This window comes from Bufo bufo, chromosome 4 (genome assembly GCF_905171765.1).
Source record: "Bufo bufo chromosome 4, aBufBuf1.1, whole genome shotgun sequence".
NCBI lineage: Eukaryota > Metazoa > Chordata > Amphibia > Anura > Bufonidae > Bufo > Bufo bufo.
The window spans coordinates 228319180-228345557 of record NC_053392.1 but is presented as its reverse complement, the minus strand read 5'-3'; the positions used below and the strand labels follow the sequence as shown (position 1 = coordinate 228345557).

Below are 26378 nucleotides of genomic sequence, written 5' to 3'. Positions count from 1 at the left end.
CAAAACAAGTAGTCATATTTGGTATTGTCGCATCCGTAACAACCTCCTCTATAAAAATAGCTCATGATCTAACCTGTCAGATGAACATTGTTAATAACAAAAAATAAAAATGGTGCCAAATGCTATTTTCTGTTACTTTGCCTCACAAAAAGTGTAATATAGAGCAACCAAAAATCATATGTACCCTAAAATAGTACCAACAAAACTGCCACCCTATCCCGTAATTTCCAAAATGGGGTCATTTTTTTACTACTTTGTTACTACTCTAGGGGTGCAACAGGGGGTCTTCAAATGTGACATGGCCCTCCAAAAACCATATGGCATTCCTTTCCTTCTGCGCCCTGCCATGTGCCCGGACAGCAGTTTACGATCACAAATGGGGTGTTTCTGTCATCTACAGAATCAGGGTAATAAATATTGAGTTTTGTTTGGCTGTTTACCCTTGCTTTGTTACTGGAAAAAATTTATTAAAATGGAAAATCTGCCAAAAAAGTGAAATTCTGAAATTTCATCTCCATTTTCCTTTAATTCTTGTGGAACACCTAAAGGGTTAACAAAGTTTGCAAAATCAGTTTGAATACCTTGAGGGGTGTAGTTTCTAAAATGGGGTAATTTTTGGGTGGTTTCTATTATGTAAGCCTCACAAAGTGACTTCAGACCTGAACTGGTCCTTAAAAAGTGGGTTTTGGAAATTTTCTGAAAAATGTCAAGATTTGATTCTAAACTTTTAAGCCTTCTAATGTCCCCAAAAAATAAAATGGCATTCACAAAATGATCCAAACATGAAGTAGACATGGGAAATGTAAAGTAATAACTATTTTTGGAGGTATTAGTGTATATTATAAAAGTAGAGAAATATAAATTTGGAAATTTAAAAAAAAAATTTACTTTTTGGTAAAATTGTTATTTTTTTATAAAAAAAAATGAAATTTTTTTACTCCATTTTACCAGTGTCATGAAGTACAATATGTGACGAGAAAACAATCTCAGAATGGCCTGGATAAGTAAAAGCGTTTTAAAGTTATTACCACATAAATTGACACATGTCAGATTTGCTAAAAATGGCCTGGTCCTTAAGGTAAAAACTAGCTTGGTCTTGAAGGGGTTAATTGTGCAAAGTTGTACAAAATATATATATTTTTTATACTTTTCGAAATAGCGATTATTTTGCTATATAGAAGGTGTCTGCAGTGACTTGTGACATCTGTGCAGCAATGCCTTCTGTGTGTCAGGGGCAGAGATAGGAAGAATATTGTATCTATATATATATGTAATCCCTGAATTGTGTGATCTACGCTTCAGTACATTGTGTGGTTGTCAGGCCTAGCAATAGGGAAAAAAATGAAAATATAGAAAAAAAATGTTCTCCCATAATCTATCCACATTTTTGCTGTCAACGGTGTAATCCGTGAATTGTGTGATCTAGCATTCAATACATTGTGTGGTTGTCAGGCCCAGATATAGGGAAAAAATGTGAATACAGAAAACAATTTTTCTCCCATAATCTCTCCACATTTTTGCTGTCAACTGTGTAATCTGTGAATTGTGTGATCTGCGCTTCAATACATTGTGTGGTTGTAAGGCATAGATATAGTGAAAAAAATAATAATACAGAAAACACCATTTTTTTCCGCATAATCTATCCACATTTTTGCTGTCAACGGTGCAATCCTTGAATTGTGTGATCTGCGCTTCAATACATTGTGTGTTTGTCAGGCCCAGATATAGTGAAAAATATAAATATAAACTACATCAGAAAACAGTGTCTGTACTGCAGATTCCAATAATCTGGGCCTAACATAGTGTCCATATTCTGTGTGTTTCTGTGACATATACTGTCCTGCATCAAAAAAACTGTCCTTCATCCAAAAACTGTTTCTTTAGGGCAAATTCCAATAATCTGGGCCTCATCTAGTATCCATATTCGGTGTGTTTCTGTAACATATACTGTCCTGCATCCGAAAAACTGAGTTTGTTTTGCAAATATTAAAAATCTCAGCCTAATCTAGTGTCCATATTCTGTGTGTTTCTGTGACAAATACTGTCCTGCATCCAAAAACTGTTTCTTTAGGGCAAATTCCTAAAGTCTGGGCCTAATCTAGTGTCCATATTCTGTTTGTTTCTGTGACATATACTGTCCTGCATCCAAAAACTGTCTCTTTAGGGCAAATTCCAATAATCTGGGCCTAATCTAGTGTCCATATTCTGTGTATTTCCATGACATATACTGTCCTGCATCTGAAAACTGAGTTTTTATTGCAAATTCCAAAAATTTGGGCCAAATCTAGTGTCCATATTGTGTGTGTTTCTGTGACATACAGTATACTGTCCTGCATCCGGAAACTGAGTTTGCTTTGCAAATTCCAAAAATCTGGGCCCAATCCAGTGTCCATATTGTGTGTGTTTCTGTGACATATACTGTCCTGCATCCAAAAACTGTTCTGCATCCAAAAACTGTTTCTTTATGGCAAATTCCAATAATTTGGGCCTAATCTAGTGTCCATATTATGTGTCTTTCTGTGACATATACTGTCCTGCATCTGAAAACTGAGTTTGTTTTGCAAATATAAAAAATCTGAGCCTAATCTAGTGTCCATAATCTGTGTGTTTCTGTGACATATACTGTCCTGCATCCAAAAACTGTTTCTTTAGGGCAAATTCCAATAATCTGGGCCTAATCTAGTATCCATATTCTGTGTGTTTCTGTGACATATACTGTCCTGCATCTGAAAAACTGAGTTTGTATTGCAAATTCCAATAATCTGGGCCTAATTTAGTGTCCATATTTTGTGTGTTTCTGTGACATATACTGTCCTGCATCCAAAAACTGTTTCTTTAGGGCAAATTCCAAAAATCTGTGCCTAATCTAGTGTCCATATTCTGTGTGTTTCTGTGACATATACTGTCCTGCATCTGAAAAACTGAGTTTGTATTGAAAATTCCAATAATCTGGGCCTAATCTAGTGTCCATATTCTGTGTGTTTCTGTGACATATACTGTCCTGCATCTGAAAACTGAGTTTGTTTTGCAAATATTAAAAATCTGAGCCCAATCTAGTGTCCATAATCTGTGTGTTTCTGTGACATATACTGTCCTGCATCCAAAAACTGTTTCTTTAGGGCAAATTCCAATAATCTGGGCCTAATCTAGTATCCATATTCTGTGTGTTTCTGTGACATATACTGTCCTGCATCTGAAAAACTGAGTTTGTATTGCAAATTCCAATAATCTGGGCCTAATCTAGTGTCCATATTCTGTGTGCTTCTGTGACATATACTGTCCTGCATTCGAAAACTGAGTTTGTTTTGCAAATATTAAAAATCTGAGCCTAATCTAGTGTCCATATTTTGTGTGTTTCTGTGACATATACTGTCCTGCATCCAAAAACTGTTTCTTTAGGGCAAATTCCAAAAATCTGTGCCTAATCTAGTGTCCATATTCTGTGTGTTTCTGTGACATATACTGTCCAGCATCCAAAAACTGTCCTGCATCCAAAAAATGTTTTTTTAGTGCAAATTACAATAATCTAGGACTAATGTAGTGTCCATATTCTGTGTGTTTCTATGACATATACTGTCCTGCATCCGGAAACTGAGTTTATTTAGCAAATTCCAAAAATCTGGGCCTAGTCTACTGTCCATAGTCTGTGTGTTTATGTGACATTTACTGTCCTGCAATCAAAAACTGTTTCTTTAGGGCAAATTCCAATAATCTGGGCCCAATCCAGTTTCCATAGTCTGTGTGTTTCTGTGACATATACTGTCCTGCATCTGAAAAACTGAGTATGTATTGCAAATTACAAAAATCTGGGCCTAATCTAGTGTCTATATTCTGTTTGTTTCTGTGACATATACTGTCCTGCATGCAAAAACTGTCCTACATCCAAAAACTGTTTCTTTAGAGCAAATTCCAAAAATCTGGGCCCAGGCCAGTGTCCATATTCTGTGTGTTTCTGTGACATATACTGTCCTGCATCTAAAAACTGTTTCTTTAGGGCAAATTCCAATAATCTGGGCCTAATCTAGTGTCCATATTCTGTGTGTTTCTGTGACATATACTGTCCTGCATCCAAAAACTCCCAGGGTTATGTGAGCATCCTTTTCCTTCCTCCCTTAGGAGGAAGGAAAAGTTTTGCCCACCAACATATGCAGTAAACTGGTGCTGGGTGCCGTTTTACTCAATTCCTCAGGAGCAAACCTGAAAAAGTTTGTTTGGCGGACATATATATATATATATATAGAGTGTCGCAATGTTAATATTTAAGCAATATATTGTGTGGTATGATTATCATATCATATCTATACAGTGAACTGTGTTACTGTATCTATGTAGTAATCTTGGTTTTGGTAACAGATTTATGTAGTAATCTTGGTTCTAGTATCACAACTGTGTAGTAATATTGGATCTGGTATTGTATCTATGTAGCAGTCTTGATTTTGGTGTTGTATCTATGTAGTTATCTTAGTTACGTTGCCTTATGTATGTTGTACTCTTGGTTCTTGTATCATATCTAGCCTTTAATCTGTCCCTGCTGAGCCTGTACCATTATAGTGCCAAGCATAACTCACTGTTTTCAGTTACGTAAGAGTACAGAGTTACATTGGCATAAAAATAATGCATACTTAAAAATATTTAGATCACCTATCCAGTGGACGTGTGACAATCCGCAATCAAATGAAGATGGTGAGTACCGTATTTTTCGCTTTATAAGACACAGCCAAATATTTTTCATCAGACCTCATATCAGATCCTCAGATTAACCCCCATAAATGACATCATATGAGCCCTCCATGTCAGAACCCCATCAGCCCTCCATGTCAGAACCCCATCAGCCCTCCATGTCAGAACCCCATCAGTCCTCCATGTCAGAACTCTATCAGCCCTCAATATCAGTCTACATCAGACCTTATATCATCCCTTTATTTCAGACCCCCATCAGACCTCAGATCAGCCCTCAATTTGAGGCCCCCATCAGACCTCAGATAAGCCCATTATTTCAGACCCCAATCTGACCTCAGATCAGCCCTCATTATCAGACTCCCCCATCAGACCTCGGATCAGCCCTTAATGTCAGACCCTCCCATAGTTCCTTGCCAGAACATTAGACCTCAGATAAGAATAAAATAAAAAAAACTCTTGTTACCTCCCCTACGTGCGGCTCCTCTCCGGCAGCAGTCATGGGCCCATGTCTTCTATGGTCTGTGCTGCACTGTCACCTGACAGGGTCAGGACAGTGCAGCTCCGGCCCCAGGAAGGAAGACCAGGGAGAGTGAGTACCAAAAGCACTCGCAGCACTTCACTCCCTGCTCCTGGCACCTAATGCATACAGTACTAGTGAGTGCTTCCATAATGGAAGCATTCACTAGTATTCGCTTTATAAGACACACAGCCATTTTCCCACCACTTTTGGGGGGAAAAGTGTTTCTTATAAAGTGAAAAATACGGTGTGTATTTTTTTTAAACCCCTGATTAACCCCTGTGACTTTCAGATGCCACAATCAGCGTTGAATGCTAATCTGTGAGGTTCAATGACGGGGGTGGCGCCATCGCCATTCCCTGTTATTGCTCCCACTACATACAATGGAATGCGATTTGTGATGAAGTACTTTGTAACAAATCAAATTTCTTGTTGAAGTTCGGTGAAGCAGCTGAATTGAATTTTCGATAACTTCGCCCATCACTAGTCATTAGTAGTAATATCCCGGAAAACCCCTTTAATGCAGAATTCTAATAAACTGTTCTCAAGTTTTATTATTTTATGGGGATTTTAGGTATTTATAAAAGCAAAATTGTTACAAGAGAAGACTGTTATAACAAGTAATATATGTGGAGAAGGAAGCACAACTGGATGCCAGGTAGTAAAGATGTTAATTCAGATGTTTCCAACTAGAATCTAATGTTTATTAGAAGAGAATAGCGCATTGCTCCTCTGTCAGAACAACTATATCTGCTATTTTTTTTGCTAATAGTGCGCCTTTCATCCACCATTAATATGGCACAAAATACAAAATGTTGAGACAAAATGATAGTTCTACACTTACTTTTGGAAGCAAATTTGAAAAATGTTGAGTTAAAACTTGATAGGACTTTCCATTCATTGCAAAGTGAAAATGTTCCAATCTTTCCCCAACATTAATTTGTGACTTAAGAAAGAAAAATAAGAAAAGGTAGATTATGAATATGGAATGAAGTGATTTAAACATTTGGTTATTTTGTGTTGCTAAATATACACACAATAAACTAATATTCTCTTTATTTTATATCACTGTTTGTGCCATACTCCAGTGTAAGGGGGTATCTGCAATTTGGTTTGAAATTTTTTCACTGTTTGCTATACTAATGTAAAATATTGTACACCTATTCAGTCATGGCCGAAATTAATCATCCTGGCCCAGCCCTCTCTGGAGCTTAGGGTATCGTCTGGCTGCTGCCGTACACCATGAGGGTCAGCAAAGTAACATAGCATAAAACATTTCAGACCCTGCTGCTGGAGAGGGGTAACCTGTTAAGACAGCCTCTACAATTCAGATTAGTGGACACTACAGCCACAGTTGCCAGACTGGTACTGCTAGCCAGAGATCCCAGTCACAGAGAAAGTGCAAAAGTCACAAATAATTAGCAAGATAAAGAATAATCAGAGGGTCATTGCTGACAACTACTTGCTTAGTTCATGTTTGAAGAATTTGCACTGTGTACAGATATATGCTGGATGTACTGAAACTCCTATTTTGTACACAGTAAAGAGGGACTTTTGTTTGGTTAGTCTAGTCTGGTTACTAACTCTCCTAATGCCACATGCTGGACATTTCACTGTTTTAAACCCTGCCTTGCACGCACATTTAACATCAAGGGCACCCCCAAACTACCATCCGTCAAGGAGACCCACAGCTACAGTAGTGCCCCGAAGGAACAGAGGGTGCCCATATTTCACTGCAGAGACCCCAGGGAGTGATGGCTTGAGAGAGTACACTGTGGCACATCATTGACAGAGCTACTACAACTCCCATCTTCTGCTTCGGCTCCTCAGGGGCTCATCGAACTTGTTCTGTCTGAACCTTATTCTAAGATAATACAGCTCAGGTTTTTATATTATTAAAGAGTTTAAATGAAATGTATGGCTTTTCTTGGTTTCAGTAACCAACCAGACCCATAGTGATCAGCTTGTTGTTTTTTTAGCTGCTTAACCAAAGGTGTTGCCCTAGATGAAAGCTTCTGCAGACATGTTTTGTGTAAATGCAGAAGAAAAATTTTCAATCATGGAGGGACAGAACTGCATTGCATGGTTTGGCTGGTTGCTCTATATCAAGTACCTGGAGAATATCTGGTATTTATGCATCCCAATTGGTATTTGACTAGTACTTCAACTGACTCATATAGTGATTGCTGTAGGCATGTGATAGAAATGTTTTGACTTTAAGTCTCAAAATACTATTTTTATCTGTTTCAGAAAGTGTAGTTTGTGTCATTCTACTTTGTCTAATCCTTATAAGTATATTTTTGGCATATTACATTGCGGTACATACTGTGCTGTGTTCTATAATGAGTTCAATTCCATAGAATACAATGAAATACTAAAGGTAAACTGCCCTATTACTGGATTTTCTGGATTACAGGATTAATATCTGCAATATTATAGCATACTTTATCCTTGTGGTTTCCATTTGCTTGAATTTCAGTCGAACATTTCCAAGTAACTGAAGCAGGAAAATCTTTCTCAGGATCACAGGCTTCCAACATAATTATGTTACTGTTAAAAGGAATCATTCCTGACTTTTTACCAACCGTCACAGCTGTCTGAAGGTTATCACCTATTAAAACAATAAGACATTATGGACAGTCTAACAATGAAAATTATTATATAGCTTAAAGGATAACATTTAGACCCTAATTTCAATTTTCATATATGTAGTTACTAATAACATGATATTCCAGAATCAGTTACTATTAGACTAACTTACCCCATATTTAATAAGATTCAGCCCTTAGCAACCAGTCTGCATAAAACTGCAATTTCACTATTCAGTTGAGATGGCCGCCACTGCCCTCACCCTGAGGCTAATTCCTCCTGCCCTCACTAGCCAGTAACAATAGCCCCCAAAAGTGTCAGTAACCAGAGCCCTCCCCCCCTAAACGGTTAATCTCCTGCAGCACAGAGGGGTCCTCTTACCACATGTTGCTTTCATTTATACACTGAGCAGACGGCAGATCTCCCTTTCCTGTTGTGTGCTGCTTCCACTCTGCATTCTCCAGCTCTGCTGAGTGAGGGAGCGTCTGCCAAGCGCAGAGACAGGGAGAAGTGCACACAGCCCAGGCACTGTTATCAGCTGCTGGGGAGGACCTGGCTTTAATCATTTACTTACAGTCCCTGGCTGTCAGTAATGTGACCCTGCACGCTGTGTGCTCCGTCTATCAATAGATAGACGGACCATGCCTAGCAACCCTATTTTAAGCAGAGGTAAAAGTAGGCAGTACAGGGAACAAAAATGTGGAATTAAGGGGTAATTGAATACACAGTGAAAAGTTGAAATAGGGCCACCAAGGTGATATTAATCACCACAATCCAATACTCCAAAAAATATATATACGAAAGTTATCCTTTAACATATTCTTTTAGTAATTTGTATATAATAACTTGATTCTTTTTTTGTAATGTGTAGGAGTAGTGATACAGACCATTTTTGTAATATACTTTAATTACTGAAATGGTAAATTTCTATTAGAAAAATAGCTCCTCATCTTCTATATACTGAACTGTGGATATGTGCTCCACACTGATTGCTGCTCACAGGCTCTCTCCGATATATGTTAAAGTGAATAGGGCTGAGCGCAACACCAAGCACAGCAGCTGTAAAATGTATGGTACTGTGCTTGGTAAGCTGCCGGAAGGCCACAGCGCTCTCAGGAGCGCCAATGCCATCTCAAAAAGCTGATCGGTGGGGTCCCGGGTGTCGGACCTTCACCAATCAGATACTGATGACCTATTCTGCTATTTAGATAATTTATGGGGGCATTATCCGGGGGTTAATTTAAACAATGGGTGTTATATAAGACCACTAAGTATATATTTGGTTGTAAAATTAATCTAGAGGTACAGTCTCACCCTACTGTAATAAACTCCAAACTGAGCAAGCCTTGCTTGGACCTTTATCCTCGAGCCTTTAGATTCTGCAATTGGGGAATATTCCCTAGTGGATGAATGAGTCAGCAATCACACAAGCAAAGACAAATTATTCTATTATCCACAACACCGACACAACAGACCATGCTCAAAACCTCTTAGCTACCAATTTACCTAGGGATTCAGAGATCAAAACAAAGAATATTGGGGACAAAAATGAATTATGTTTTAAAAGCTAGTTAAAAAGCTCAAATAAATAAAAGAAATGAAGCTAAAAAAAAATACCTGTGACCATTACACTCCTAATATTGGCTTCCCGGAGCTCCTCTAGTACTGAAGTGGTTTCTGGTTTAAGTTGATTTTCCAGGAGCAACAAGCCAAGAAATGTGAGGTCACCCTCCACGACTTCCCTTTAAATATAAAACATTTCATTAATGAAGTTGTGAAACAATGTTCATTATCTACCTGTATATAAATCATTATATTTAAGTAACACTTGTCTGCCATTTATTGTCTTGCTGGTTAGCTCTATTTCATTAAAGGGGTTGGCCAGTTTCTGGGGAGCTGTCCTCAGGATAAGTCATCAATATCAGAACGGCGGGGTCCAACTCCAGCAGTATGAGCACTGTGTTCTCTTTAATCAGGTGATCAAAGGGGGTGCCAGGACACTCACTGATCTGATATTGATGACCTATATTGCAACACTCTATAAAAACTGCAACTTTCTACAGTATATAATCAGAAGCCCACCACAAGTTTACAATTGACCGCTATTGTTTTATGAGAGTATAAAATTTGACTCCTGTCTTTTTACAGGATCAGGCTATTGCTTTCAGCTGCTTTCTCCTCCTCTATGTTTCCTCTGTAGCTCTACCTTTCCCGACTGGCTCCTGTATAGAAGCATGAGCTCCCTTCCCACAATCTCACCAGTCAGTCAGTATTATGTATGTTGAGATGATTAGAAAGGGATAAAATGAATTTGGTCTAGAAAAATAAAATAAACCACCAAGTTAAAAAAATATCACACATACATCACACAAAAATAATCACATTTTGTATAATTTTCAATCAACCAAATTAATAACTTCTAATAATAATAAAAATAACTTAATATATACGATACAATACAATAAATAGGTGGCCCAAAGATATCAAAATATCATACCTCTCTATGTTAAAAGACTTTGGTAGACCTTCTTTTTGCAGTGATCGATATGCTAGTCCAATTACTCGGAAGCCTTGGGCAGTGTATTCATCAAGTTTCATGGAGAAGCTGTTTGGGACTATTAAGACATGACAGTCATTACAATAGTAGTAAAATACTGTAATCCACAAGAAAAATAACAGTTCCATGGCTTTAGGAAGAAACTGAAATATGTTGCTATTCCTTAACAAAAGATAAACTTATATTTTCATCCATATTCAACATAACAGAAGAATTCAATATAACAGCAATATTATTGTGTCACTTGTGCCCAAAAAACTGGTATACATGCCTTCTGCCAGAATTATTGTGCACTTTAGACACTTGTTGGGCCCCACTTTCTTTGTTTAGAGGACTCCTAAATTGCACAAAATTAATGTTGTGCACCACAATCTTAGTGCAAAATACTAATTTAAAGTAAGCTAACCAAGAGGTAGCATAAGTAAGAGAAAAACTTCTAAATGTCTATCAAGTTGTGCCAAATCTATCAGACATTGCACACCACTGAGATACATTTGGGGCAGTTTCTGCCTGTTTCTTCTATACATATGCTTTTTTTATTTTTTATTTTAGACAGTATTAATACATCTCCCCAAATGTGTTCTCAAAGAAATCGAACAGTATGTGGAACAGCTTAAGTAAATTGATGGACCATAATGCTGCTACTATCAGGTGAAAAATGCTTTCAATATCTATTTTACATGTATGATGGATGTCAGGGACTTGAAGTCTATGAACACCTTTGTGGTAGTTTTTTTTTTTATAATTGCCTTTTACTCATTCTGTGGTAAAACTGTTTTTAAATGGTCTAACAAAAAATTTTAAGAACTTTTCTGTGCCAGAGGGTTAAGTTTGGACTTACCTGCAGAGTATCTGTCACAGGTTAAGGGGAAGGGAAAACAGCAAATACACACCACAATGAATAGATAACAATCTAGGCCTCAAAAGTAAGAGGGATGGTGACCTCCTAGTAATCCCTAGGCCTTTCCGTAACTCCTTCCAGTATGAGCAGATCCTGATATCTACACCGTATACCTAAAGCCCTGCTAAAACTGACGAGCCCTAGAATAGGTAGCAGGGGATGAGACAGCTGGTTCCTTCCAGAATGAAGGAACCTGCGTCTCCCTGAGGCCTAGAAACAACACACACCAAATAATAAGAAACAGAAAAGGCAGCAAGTACTTAGCTTAGAGATGTATGGAAAAGCAGGAGATCCAAGACAAACCAGCACTAGCAACCAAGCAGAAACTATCAACCGCATGGTCAGCAGTGTGAGGCGGATCTAAATAGAGCCTCATCACTGATAACGAGCAACACCTGAGGAGAGGTGAGATCCTGCCAAACAACAACATACATAGAGGAAAACAGAGATACCTGTCAGATAGCCTCACGTGCAGCAAGTCTATCCAATCTTCTTACCTCTCACACAGGAGGGACCGTGACAGTAACTTCATTTTAGTTTTACACTCAGTTTTACCACAAATCATGTTGCTGTTCTGATGGCTGAATATGTAGATCCTGAAAGCTGACAAACACTCAGTATACCTCAATTCTTAATAAACTGACTATGGCTAAAATGAGTTGTTTATGAGGTGTCAGGAGTTTAGGGATAAGGATATCACATTAGCCATCAGAACAACAAGACGGTTGAGTTCAAAACTGAAACTAAGATACTTTGCAGATAGGCTGAAACATAACTATATAGCACAAAAACTGTTGAACATTTTTTATAACGACCAACTGAAAAAAATTATTGTAGCCTAAAATGAGTTAAACACAATCATTAAATGCCCTCCGGTAATGCTCCTGCTCCCCTGCTCAGCGATCATAATGAATGACAAGAGGCTGCACAGTGCTCCTATCGAGCCCCTGCCTGTAACAGGGCTGCCTAGGAAACTCGTATAATCATCATAGACTCCAATGCAATTTAATGAATGCTTGTTATAGTTCCCTGTCACTACCAGAGCTTTGAGACGTTCTCACAGCTCTGTTTCTCCACCCCTGTGATGATGTCACTACCAGAGCTTGGAGAAGTTCTCACTGCTCTGTTTCTCCGCCCCTGGGATGAGGTCATTACTTTCTGTTTCCTTCCTTCCAGCTGTTCCTCCTATGTTTGATTTCTCTGTCTTTAAATCACCCCTCCTCCTTTTGTAGAGTGTGGATTATATTTCTCATTTGAGTTGTAGCTCTTGCTTGAGTATCTTCACTTGTATGCTATCTTTTCACTGGACCTTTGTTCTGCTGCAGCAAGTACTCCGGATATTGCCACCTGTCTTTGGATCCGTCTTCTCTGCTGCCGCAGCACCTTCAGCTAAGTGTGCAGACATTGTAGTGTATCTGTTTGTTTTCTGACCGGATCCGAGGCGACCACGGTTCCCTCCATATACTGAGCAGGGCACCGGTGGCCGTGCCCCTTCCACTATTGTAGGGGTTACAGTGGTCATCAGTCTTAGGTACGCGGGCATGCCTCGTTCCACCATTAGGATCCGGGTATGTGCTTAGCAGCATAGGGAAAGCTTTGAGGGTCTGACAGGGGTCACCCTTTATCCTCCCTAGTTTGGGTCCGGTCAGTGGCTCTATTTTCTGTGTATGCTCTAGTTGCTCACTTACAGCCGTGACACTATAATCCACCAAAACCGTCTCTTTTGACATGGATCCGCTTTCTGGCCTGGTTGACCGCATGCAGGGTCTTTCTTTGGAGGTAGCGGATCTCCGTCAATCTATGACTCAGCTTCAAGCATTGGGCTCTGCTCCGGCCCATGGAGTCTGTTGCGAGCCAAAGGTCTCACTTCCGGAAACGTTTTCCGGGGGCAGTGAGAATTTTGTTCGCTTCAGAGAGGCATGCAAACTCCATTTTTGCTTGTGTCCCCATTCCTCTGGTAATGAAGAGCAGAGGGTGAGGATTGCCATCTCCCTGCTCAGGGGTAATGCTCAGACTTGGGCATTTTCGCTGCCATCAGGGGATCCCTCCCTTCGATCCGTGGAAAGATTTTTTGTGGCCCTGGGGCAGATATATGATGACCCGGATCGTGTTGCGCTGGCCGAATCTAACTTACGTTTTTTATGCCAGAACAAACTGTCTGCAGAGTTTTATTGTTCTGAATTTCGGAGATGGGCAGCTGATTCAGGTTGGAATGATGCTGCACTCCGGAGTCAGTTCTGTCATGGTCTCTCAGAGAGATTGAAAGATGCGTTTGCTTTCCATGAGAGACCAACGTCCTTAGAGTCTGCCATGTCATTGGCGGTACGCCTTGACAGGCGTCTAAGAGAAAGAAACGAGACCTCTCTGTCCAGCCATTGTCAGTCTAGGGGCAGTGGTGCGGACTCATTCAGTGTTCAAGGGCCTCATCCTGTCTCGGTCCCCTCTGAGGAGGAGCCCATGCAGCTAGGTCGACTTGCCCCTGATAAAAGAGGATTTAGTCCTCAGAGTATGGTGTGTTTTCGTTGTGGGGGCATAGGTCATTTGGCAAATGTTTGTCCGTCTAGGAGATTCTTGAACTGTACTAAGAGCGATAATAAGAGAAAAACCTCAAAAGGTAAATCATCAAACTCTGCTTCATCTGCTACTTTGGGCAAAGTTGATGTAGGAATTGATGCTTTTCCTCTGACCTGCAGTTCCCGTTTTCTCCTGTCTGCCAGGGTGGCGCTAGAGAGCAAAGTCATTTCTTGTGAGATTTTTGTCGATAGTGGAGCGGCCGTCAATCTTATTGACACTCAATTTGTAGCCATGCATGGTTTTCAGGTTTGTACATTAGAAAAGGATATACCTGTTTTTGCTATTGACTCTGCTCCACTCTCTCAGAGATCTCTGAAGGGCATTGTTCACAATATCCGGTTGGCTGTGGGTGACACTCATGTGGAGGATATATCTTGTTTTGTCCTTAACGGATTGCCTTCTCCTCTAGTTTTGGGGTTACCCTGGCTCACTAGACATAACCCCACTATTGATTGGCAAGGAAGGCAAATAAATGAGTGGAGTGACTTTTGTAGAGAGAATTGTCTCACAGCGACTTTTGCAGAGGTGTCTACTAAAACTGTGCCATCATTTCTCTCTGATTTCTCGGACGTGTTTTCCGAGAGCGGTGTTCAGGAGCTACCTCCTCACCGGGAGTTTGACTGTCCCATTAACCTCATTCCCGGCGCCAAGCTGCCAAAAGCACGCCTCTACAATCTCTCACAACCGGAAAGAATCGCAATGCGAACCTATATCTCCGAGAGTCTCGATAAGGGGCATATTCGTCCCTCAAAATCACCTGTTGCCGCTGGATTTTTTTTTGTTAAAAAAAAAGATGGCTCTCAAAGACCTTGCCTAGATTTTAGGGAGCTGAACCGTATCACGATTCGCGATCCCTATCCCCTTCCTCTGATCCCGGACCTCTTCAACCAAATTGTTGGGGCCAAGGTTTTTTCCAAATTGGATTTGAGAGGTGCGTACAACCTTGTCAGGGTCAGAGAGGGGGATGAATGGAAAACGGCCTTTAATACCCCTAACGGGCATTTCGAGAATCTCGTTATGCCTTTCGGCCTGATGAATGCTCCGGCCGTCTTTCAGCATTTTGTTAACAGTATTTTCTACCATTTAATGGGGAAATTTGTATTGGTGTATCTTGATGATATTTTGATTTTTTCCCCTGATGTTCAGACCCATCAGGATCATCTTTTTCAGGTTCTGCAGATTCTGCGGGAAAATAAATTGTACGCCAAGCTGGAGAAATGTGTTTTTATGGTATCAGAGATTCAATTTCTGGGTTTTCTCCTCTCTGCTTCTGGTTTTCGCATGGATCCGGGGAAGGTCCGTGCTGTACTTGAGTGGGAGCTTCCCGAGAATCAGAAGGCATTGATGCGCTTTCTGGGTTTTGCGAACTATTACAGAAAGTTCATTTTGAATTATTCCTCTGTTGTCAAACCCCTCACTGATATGACAAAAAAGGGGGCGGATTTTTCCTCTTGGTCGGAGGAGGCGCTTGCAGCTTTTTCTAAGATTAAAGAGAGTTTTGCGTCTGCTCCCGTCTTGGTGCATCCCGATGTTTCCTTACCTTTTATTGTTGAGGTGGATGCTTCCGAGGTGGGTGTGGGTGCGGTTTTGTCCCAGGGCCCTTCTCCTGCCAAATGGCGACCCTGTGCCTTTTTTTCAAAAAAAAACTCTCCCCGGCAGAGAAAAACTAAGATGTGGGAGATAGGGAGTTGTTGGCCATCAAGTTGGCTTTCTAGGAATGGAGCCATTGGTTGGAGGGGGCCAGGCACCCTATCACCGTTTTTACCGACCATAAGAATCTGGCATACTTGGAGTCGGCCAGGCGTATGAATCCGAGACAGGCCAGATGGTCTCTGTTCTTCTCCAGATTTAATTTTGTCGTTACATTCCACCCTGGGATCAAAAATGTGAAGGCTGATGCTCTCTCTCGCTGTTTTCCGGGAGGAGGAAACTCCGAGGACCCGGGTCCCATTTTGGCGGAGGGGGTAGTTGTTTCTGCTCTATATTCTGATTTGGAGGCCGAGGTCCAGGCTGCCCAGACTGAGGCACCTGCCCGTTGTCCTTCTGGGAAGTTGTTTGTGCCTCCTGAGCTACGTCACAAACTCTTCAAGGAGCATCATGATACTGCTCTTGCTGGTCACCCCGGGAGTAGAGCCACGGTAGATCTCATTGCTCTGAGATTTTGGTGGCCGGCTCTTCGTAAGTCGGTGGAGGGTTTTGTGGCTGCTTGTGAGACGTGCGCTCACGCTAAGGTCCCTCGTTCACGGCCTTCAGGTTCCCTTCTCCCGTTACCCATACCTTGCCGTCCTTGGACACACCTGTCCATGGACTTTATCACAGATCTTCCTCGTTCCTCAGGGAAGTCGGTGATCCTGGTGGTGGTGGACCGTTTTAGCAAGATGGCTCATTTCGTACCTTTCCCTGGTTTACCCAATGCTAAAACGTTGGCGCAAGCTTTTGTCGACCATATTGTTAAGTTGCATGGCATTCCCTCTGATATTGTTTCCGATAGAGGCACGCAGTTTGTGTCCAGATTCTGGAAAGCTTTCTGTTCTCGCCTGGGGGTTTGGCTGTCCTTCTCTTCTGCTTTTCACCCGCAGTCGAATGGTCAGACTGAGCGCCTCAATCAGAATCTGGAGACATATTTGCGCTGTTTTGTGGCAGAGAATCAGGAGGATTGGTGTTCATTTCTCCCTCTTGCTGAGTTTGCTCTGAACAACCGTCGTCAGGAATCTTCTGATAAGTCACCATTCTTTGGTGCATATGGGTTCCAACCGCAGTTTGGGACATTCTCGGGAGGGGCTCCTTCTGGTTTACCTGAGGAGGAGAGATTTTCCTCGTCTTTGTCTACCATTTGGCAAAAGATTCAGAGTAATCTTAGAAAGATGAGTGAGAAGTATAAGCGTGTGGCTGATAAGAGACGTGTGCCTGGTCCGGACCTGAATGTGGGTGATCTGGTGTGGTTGTCTACAAGAAATATTAAACTGAAGGTTCCCTCCTGGAAATTGGGTCCCAAGTTTATTGGGCCTTATAAAATCTTGTCAGTCATCAATCCTGTTGCCTTCCGTCTTGATCTTCCACGGGTTTGGAAGATACATAATGTATTTCACAGATCTCTCTTAAAACCATATGTCCAGCCCACGGTACCCTCCTCTTTGCCTCCTCCTCCGATTTTGGTTGATGGCAATCTGGAGTTTGAGGTTTCCAGAATTGTGGACTCTCGCATTGTCCGCGGTTCTCTTCAGTACCTCGTTCATTGGAGGGGTTATGGTCCTGAGGAGAGGATGTGGGTTCCGGTGTCGGACATTAAAGCCACTCGCCTCATCAGGGCATTTCATAGGGCTCATCCTGAGAAGGTGGGTCCTGGGTGTCCGGAGTCCACCCGTAGAGGGGGGGTACTGTCACTACCAGAGCTTTGAGACGTTCTCACAGCTCTGTTTCTCCACCCCTGTGATGATGTCACTACCAGAGCTTGGAGGAGTTCTCATTGCTCTGTTTCTCCGCCCCTGGGATGAGGTCATTACTTTCTGTTTCCTTCCTTCCAGCTGTTCCTCCTATGTTTGATTTCTCTGTCTTTAAATCACCCCTCCTCCTTTTGTAGAGTGTGGATTATATTTCTCATTTGAGTTGTAGCTCTTGCTTGAGTATCTTCACTTGTATGCTATCTTTTCACTGGACCTTTGTTCTGCTGCAGCAAGTACTCCAGATATTGCCACCTGTCTTTGGATCCGTCTTCTCTGCTGCCGCAGCACCTTCAGCTAAGTGTGCAGACATTGTAGTGTATCTGTTTGTTTTCTGACCGGATCCGAGGCGAGCACGGTTCCCTCCATATACTGAGCAGGGCACCGGTGGCCGTGCCCCTTCCACTATTGTAGGGGTTACAGTGGTCATCAGTATTAGGTACGCGGGCATGCCTCGTTCCACCATTAGGATCCGGGTATGTGCTTAGCAGCATAGGGAAAGCTTTGAGGGTCTGACAGGGGTCACCCTTTATCCTCCCTAGTTTGGGTCCGGTCAGTGGCTCTATTTTCTGTGTATGCTCTAGTTGCTCCCTTACAGCCGTGACATTCCCTTTGGGAACTAAAAAAAAAGTTTAAAAAAAGGTTTTTACAAATAAAAAAATATAAAAATTCAAATCACCCCACTTAAAGTAAAAAGTAGAAGAGGTTAGCCCCTCAGTTGCTATAGTTATTTGTGACCACTGCATCTGAGCAGTCATTTGGAGGGAGGAGGCTGCATCCGGAAAACTAAATTCACCGCCCCCACCACCACCACTATAAGAATTGTAAAACTCAAGTCACACCCCTTTCTCATTTTAAAAATAAGCAAGAAAAAAACCATACTTTTCTGGTATTACATAAAAAAATTTAAATATAAAATTATGATATAAAAATGTATTTATTCCATATGATGAACTCAATAATTGCATTATTAAAAAACCACAGCTCATCACATAAATTTTTTTTTCTTTTTAACAGTATTAAACATAACAAACGACAATATCTATTTGGTATCACTGTACTCGTACTGACCAGCAGAATAAAGCTAACGTCATTTTTACCTCCAAGTGAATGCTTTAAGTACAAAACCTGTAAAACAACTGCCATTTCCAATTCCACTCATAGTAACATAGTAAGGCCTCTTTCACATGACCGTTTTTTTTTTTCATTTCAATGGTTCCGCAAAAAAAACTGAATGTACTCCGTATGCATTCCGTTTCCGTATTTCCATTTTTCCGTTCCATTGAAAGATAGAACATGTCCTATTATTGCCCGCAAATCACGTTCCGTGGCTCCATTCAAGTCAATGGGTCCACAAAAAAACGGAACACATACGGAAATGCATCCGTATTTTTTCCGTATCCGTTCCGTTTTTGCTGAACCATCTATTGAAAATTTTATGCACAGCCCAATTTTTCTATGTAATTACTGTATATGCCATACGGAAAAATGGAACGGAAACACAACGGAAACAAAAAAACGGAACAACGGATCCATGAAAAACGGACCGCAAAACACTTAAAAAGCCACACGGTCGTGTGAAAGAGGCCTAACATAGTATGTAAGGCCAAAAAAGGACGTTTGTCCATTCAGTTCGGCCTATTATCCTGCAAGAGGAAGGCAAAAAAAAAACTGTGAGGTAGAAGCCAATTTTCCCCACTTAAGGGGAAAAAAATTCCTTCCCAACTACATTAAGGCAATCAGATAACTCCCTGGATTAACGACCCCTCTCTAGTAGCTATAGCCTGTAATATTATTACACTCCAGAATTACATCCAGGCCCCTCCTGAACTCTTTTAGTGAACTCACCATCACCACCAACTTTGTCAGAGAATTCTATAGTCTCTCTCCATAGTTTTTTTCCGCTTCCTAGTAATTTGTATTCAATATGATATGGTTTTATTAGAAAGTATAACATGTCCCACAGAATACAAGCCATAATACAGCTATGTGGATGAAAAAAAAAAAAAAAGCAATACCTCTCAGAAAGCGGGGGCGGGGGGGGGGATTGGTTGGAAGAAAACATGACAATTGTTTATGGCAGAAAGGGGTTAAAATTAAAATGGCTCCAATCCAATTGGTTCATTGATAAACAATATAACAGTGAAATAAATAAAAAATGGCGTGCTGTTTCTTTAGTTTTTTCTTTTGTACACTGAAACCATAATGCAGTGTGTATAATAATGGGAAGCAAAGACAACTGAGGGGGCCATGACCAACCTATTTGTTCCTATTGTAAAAACCTCCTCATTTTGCAGTTTCCCTATGTTTTCTTTTATAACCAAAGTCCTTCTGTGGCAATGCAACATACAGTGAAACTATCCAATATGAAAACTCTTTGTTGAACATAGCAACCCATTACAGCTTTCATTTTATATTCTGCTCTTGAAAAAGCAAAGTTGTGCTGTGTTTAGTTACTTTGGGAAACAAAGATCTCCTTTTTCTTAGACTTTTTATACTGTATATTAACTTTTATTTTTATTTAATTTTTTTATAATATGAAGAAAATCCCTTTATTGTCCCTCAGTGGGGGAATTTTGGCATAACAGCAGCAATCACATTCACAACAGGAACAAAAATAAGAGTAATTAGAAATTAAAGAGTAAGATACAAGAAAGACATAACACAGAATTTACTTAAAAAATTCACTACTGGGTTTTTGGGAACAGTGGCGGTTATAAATCCTAACCACTGCTGGGAGAAAGGACCTCCGATAACGTTCCTTCGTGCACCTAAGATGCAGCAGTCTGTCACTGAAGGAGCTCTCCAGCTCCACAACAGCTTTGTGCATGGTATGGGAGACATTGTCTAACAGTGATGTTCATTTTGCTAGAGTTCTTCTGTCACCCACCTCCTGCACTGGATCAAGGGGACAACTTAGGACAGAGCTGGCCTACTTTCTTTATTTCAAAATTCTTTTTATTGATTACATATGTCAAAAGTGGTCTAGCGTGACATAAGAACAAGGACAATAAGCAATTACCATTTACATATCAAAGTATGGTAACATCTGAACATTGTGAAATAAATCAGCTTGCATTGTTGTACAATATATCATTATACTTCATAACATTGCTTGACAACAATTGTGATAGAATTTGTCAGTATAGCATTGATGGTTCTACAGAATGAGGAAATCCTCACTTTATCTAGACCATAGTTAAATATAGCTTATGTAAAGAAGAATCGGGAATAGTTGGTAGGGATGAGAGGAAACAAAAGGGGTGGGAGAAAGGGAAGGGAGAACTGAGGAAAAGTGGGAAAGGGGAAGAGGGGAGGAGGGTTATATGTGGGGGTGGGTAATAACAAAAGTTCCTCTAGACTATCCAGTAATGGAGGTTCAGTGCTTAAACTCAAGCAGTCAATATCAGCCCACAAGATTTATGACTCTGAAATTTGACTTCCCGAATCCATGACTTCTTGAATTTATGAATTTATGACTCAGAGACTTCACATCGGCTACATCTAACCTTCTAGTATTCCCATTATTGCCAGGGACTAAAAGAAGGCGTATGATTCAAAACTACAGGTTGGCTATGAAATTGAAGAGTATCTGGTTATGCCCTTGTTTTCTACGGTGTCCAAATCTTTTCAAACTTAGAATGGTTTCTAAGTTCCCAATGTGAGAGTTCCTCCAGTCTGGCTATATCATTGACTTTGGCAGACCATTGAGATCTAGAAGGTATATCACCTGACTTCCATTTTGTAGCAATGAGTAATCTACCAGATGTCAGAAGAATTCTTGTCAGCTTTTTTCCATATTGGACAGGGAAGGAGGCAAAAGAGAGAGTAGGACTATTTCTGGAAGACAGGGGAGTTTTCTAACTGATAATCTTAGAATCTTCCTAGTCTGGAAAAAGATATCATCCCAAAAGCCTGTTATTTTAGGACAAGACCACCAAATATGGAGGAAGTCTCCCACATGTGTGAGGCATCTCCAGCATTTATTAGAAGTGAGGGAGTATATTTTACTCAGTTTGTGTGGTGTCATGTACCATCTAGTGAGGAGTTTGTAAGCATTTTCTTGTATTGTAACACATCTAGATATCGGTTTTGGGGCGGTTAGCAGGGTGCATACATCAGTGTCACAGAAGGTCCATTTTAGGTCATTTTCCCATTCTCTAATATAATATAAAGAATTGGGTTTGTCCATTTAACTGAGATGCCTCGTGACATTGGCAATAATTTTTGTGGGGAGTTTCGTCTGAGTTAAGAGTTTTTCATACCAGGAGAGGTCAGTAGTGGACCTGGGATGGGCAAGAAAAGTCTTAACTTGTGCTTTTAAATATTCATACTGCATTACATGCAATTCAGGTATGGATAACCTGGAAGATATGTCAGTTTTACTTAGAAACACCCCATTATCATCTAATAGATCTTTCAATTTCACTTTACATTCAGTCAACTGACGAGGAAGTGTTTGTGACACTTCCCTGTCTCGGTGTAGGCAATCAGATACTGACATTAAAGGGGAAGGAAATTCTAAGCAGTACTGTCTGATCTTGACGTTACGTAGAGTTTGTAAAGTGCCTGTGAGTAAGGAGTAATCTTTGGGAACATGTAGTTCTTTTGGGTCGGAAAAGACCAAGGATCTCAGAGGCATGTTTACCAGCTCTTCTTCTAGCAGTATCCATTGCTTATGTAAGGGTTTCCTTACCCAGTCCAGAATTCTGCCTAACTGGATAGCATTATATGTCCTCTATATAGAAGGTAGTTTGATTCCGCCTTTATCATAGGGCAACTGTAAAATCTTAAAAGCCAGCCTAGGTCTAATGCTGCCCCATATATATCTAGAGCTTATTTTCCGGAATTGATAAAAAAAACTCCCGGGGAAGTTTGATGGGCAATGTCTGTAGAAGGTAAGTGAACTTAGGAATCACCAATGAGTTGAAAATGTTCCTCATACCCCACCATGAAATAAAGGTGGAAGACCAGGATTTTAGTATATCTGGGATATTTTTCAGTAGAGGATGGTAGTTTGCATTAAATAATTGCTCTAGATTAGGGGTGATATTGATCCCTAAAAATTTGATGTGTTCTTTTGTCCAAAGGAATGGGGCAGTGGTTTGTAATTTACTAACAACTGTAGAGTGTACATTGATACTCATAGCTTGAGATTTAGTCTGATTTATTTTATAGTTGGAAATAAAGCTGAATGAGTCAAAGACTTGTAAAAGGACTGGGAAGGCATGCAATGGGTTTGTGATCATCATAAGAAGGTCATCTGCATAAGCAGCTTGTTCTATCTCTATCTTTTTACATTTTAAACCAAGTATATCTGGAGATTGACATATATGTTGGAGTAATGGTTCTAGTGACAATATGAAGAGAATTGGTGATAGGGGACACCCTTGCCTAGTACCATTTTTTATATGAACCGTTGGTGATAGTGTGTCATTAACTCTTATTTGGGCACTGGGCGAGGCATACATAGTGAATATGGCATCTATGAAGATTTTGTGGAAACCAAACCTAGAAAGGGTGTTTTGCAGAAAGGGCCAAGACACCCTGTCAAAGGCTTTCTCTGCATCCGTGCTTAATAGTACAAGTGAGGATTTTATTTTCTTGGTGAGAGAGATGCCATTAATCACTTTACATGTATTGTCCCTTCCTTCTCTATTAGGGATAAAACCACACTGATCGGAATGTATGAGTGACTGTAAGAGTGGTCTTATCCTTGAGGCCAATATTTTGGCAAATATTTTCACATCAAGGTTCAGCAATGAGATGGGGCAATAGTTTGAACATAAGGTAGTGTCTTTATTAGGTTTGTGTATCAGTGAGATATGAGCTGAAAGCGTCTGGGGTAGAAATGACGAGCCTCTAATAGCGTGGTTATAAGAGTTTAATAAATAAGGGACCAGATTTCCTGAGAAAGTGTTATAGTATGATAAAGGAAGACCGTCTGGGCCGGGTGCTTTCCCTTTAGCTATGTTCTTTAAGGATGTCAGTAATTCGCTTTTGGGTTACACAAAGATAGGGCCTGATCAGCTGAGAGGGAAGGAAGTTTGAGCTTTTCCAAAAAGGAAGCCGTGAGTTCTTCCTTTTCCTTTTTTACAGCTTCTGTGTCAGATACATCGATATTATAGAGGTCAGAATAGTAGGCATGAAAAGCCTTCGCAATACCAACATCGTCTGAGGTAACAGAGTTATCATGTTGCTTGATGGCCATAATTCTAGATCTCCTTTTCCTGTTTCAACATGGCCAACATAAATTTAGTTGGTTTATTGCCATGGGCAAAGAATTTCTGTCTTAAGGAGAGATAGAATTTAGCTGATTGAGTATTAAGTAAGTCTCCTAGTTCTTCTCTCAGTTTGATCAGCTCTTCTAGGTGCTTTGCGGACAGGGATTGTTTATGTATGGATTCTATTTTCTGAATTTTACTATTTAGTGAGGTCATCTTTTCCTTTCTAACCTTGTTTAGATGGGAAGTTATAGATACGAAAACCCCTCTGACAACCGATTTGTGGGATTCCCACAAAATATGTGGAGATATGTCTTCAAAATTATTTAGGAGAAAGTATTCTTTCAGGCTGGCCTCAATGCAATTTATGATTGTTGGTTTGTCAAGAACTGTCTCATTCAGCCTCCAATGAAATATTTTGGGGCGGCTGTCCGAGACTTTGAAGGACATGAAAGCTGGGAAATGGTCCGAATGGATCATAGAGCCAATGCGTACCTCTGTACAAAGGTGCGAGAGGGCAGCCTGAAAGAGTATATAATCAATTATATGGTAAGAATTGTGTGGTGCTGAGTAATATGTATAATATTTTGTATCTGGATGAAAGGTACGCCATATATCTACTAGAGATTGTTTGTGTATTAGTTTGTTAATAGTAGCTAATGATTTAAAGGGCACCGCAGTTTTCCCAGTGGAACAGTCAAGAGGAGGCTGAAGTGAGACATTGAAATCTCCTGCTAGAATGACCAAACCTTCCCTAAATATCTCTAATTCTCTCATTACTGTTTCATACCATTGTTTATGAGAAGAATTAGGGGCATAGAAGTTAGCCAGTGTATAAAGTTGAGAGTCAATGTGTCCCTTTATAAAAACATATCTCCCCTTAGAGTCTATCTTGGTTCCCACCAGAGAGAGGTTAGTATGTTTATGAATGCCGTGAAACCACAAGTTGTAAGGGGAATGTGTAAGGTCAGGTGTCTTTTGGTGTTTAAAGTGTGTTTCTTGTAGAAACACAATTTGTATTTTTTCTTTGTGGAAATGTCTTAAGATTTGACTTCTTTTAATCAGGGATCTTAGGCCTCTGACATTATAAGTCGCTATATGTAAATTAGCCACGTAGTGGGTGAGGTTTGGTGCATGCAATAGCTGTTCTTACCACAATGTCTGAGTGATATAGGAAAAATTTAGCTGATTCACCTATACGGAAGTCTCTAGGTCTAAATTGAAGTAGGACGTCAAGGAGGAAAAGAAGAACAAAAAAAATTAACTAAGAATAAGATAGTAAATATAAAAGTATAGGTATAGGAAATTGAAAGAGGAGAGGTAGAAAATTCTCAGAAGGAGAGGCAAGGGATAGATTGGACCATATTATTTCTGACCGTGTTAGTCCCCTTCGTCCACACCCTATCTGAAATTCAGGTAATGTAACCTCTATAGAGGTTCTATTGTAGAACTTAGTGTGAATCAAAAAGGGGGCCACCACCGCCAGGAAGAGTATACCGTCAATTGAGATAAAGCAAAGGTACTCAAAATAACTGTATTATTAATTCAAAAGAGAAGAGCAAGATTCTTCAACCATCTCCCTCTGATAAGATGCGACGAGGTGTCAGTTTGCCTTGTCTCTTCCTCTGTCTTGATGATTTCCCCATGCTGAACAGTTCCCATGGAGTTGGAGGTGTGATTTCTGATGGAATGCAGATGTCAGTAGTCATTGACCAATCAGGAACATCTAAATTGTCAATGTCCACAATTTTCAGAGCTTCTTGAACATCTCCATGTGTTTTAATGACCAGTCTTCTTTCTTTCCATTGAATCAATAATCCAAATGGGAAAAGCCATCTGAAGGCAATATGTTTATGCCTTAGGTGATCAGTAAAGGGTTTCAGCAGGCGTCTTTTTTGCAATGTGGCGGTGGCCAGATCTTGGAACAGCATTATTTTTGCTCCTTGATATTCTAGACTGTCACATTCTCTAGCTTTTCTCATCACTGACTCTTTCTGAGAATAATTCAGGAACCTGCAAATAATGTCCCTGGGTGGGTCAGTTGGTTTTGGTTTAGGTCTTAAAGCCCGGTGAGCTCTTTAGAGTATTATTGGGTCTTCATATTCTTCCTCCAACAAAGAGGAGCATATTTCTTGAACGCCTTTGGTAACCGCCTCATTAGCTACAGACTCAGGGACGCCTCTGAAGCGTATATTGTTGCGACGTCCCCTATTCTCTTGGTCCTCTATGTGGTCGTAGAGGTAGTTGATATGTTGCTGGTATGTATAAAGTGCGTCAGAATTAGTTTTTGTATAGCTCACCAGTACTGATTGGGTGGCTTCAAGACTCTCAACTCTATGACTAACTTGTTATATTTCTCTTTTGAGGTCAGCAAGTTCTTCAAGGATGGGATTGACGGCTTTGGTGAGAGCTTGTGAGATAAAGGATCTTGAGATGGGAAGTTCAGATGATGCTTCCATTGTGTCTTCAGGATCACTCTCGTTATCTGCTTGAGAATGGGCTAGTTTAGAAGCAGCTGATTTAGCGTGTGGTGCGTTAACATTGGATTTTTTCATCATGTATTTGTCAAGACCAGATTGGTGCATAAGTGAGAGTTGACATTTTTTAGGTGGAACTGGTCTTGAACCAGGATATCTTCCGATCTTCACCATAAAAATGTATTTAAATGGCCCGCGTAAATAGGTGCTTCTTCTCACATAACCTTATTGGCGGTACTGTATTTATTTCAGCATTGTTTAAGCTTTATGGATATCCCTATTACAGGAAACAGTACATTGGAAGGTATTGAAAGTTCACCAGACAGATGATTATCGCCACCTAGTGGATAACTTGAGTTATGTATGTCACAGAAGCTCCATTAACCCCTTAAGGACATAGGACGTACCGGTACGCCCTA

General features: G+C 40.4%; 1 protein-coding gene across 1 annotated transcript in view; it reads right to left on the bottom strand.

Moving 5' to 3' along the window:
- LOC120999125 (probable cation-transporting ATPase 13A5) overlaps window positions 1-26378 on the bottom strand; it is a 286280-nt gene that overhangs the window by 78850 nt on the left and 181052 nt on the right. The window contains exons 17-20 of the mRNA XM_040429998.1: window positions 10284-10401; window positions 9404-9528; window positions 7642-7808; window positions 6042-6143 (exon numbers count right to left, since the gene is read on the bottom strand). Of these exons, the coding sequence (XP_040285932.1) occupies window positions 6042-6143; window positions 7642-7808; window positions 9404-9528; window positions 10284-10401 (512 nt within the window). The remainder of the gene's footprint in view (window positions 1-6041; window positions 6144-7641; window positions 7809-9403; window positions 9529-10283; window positions 10402-26378) is intronic.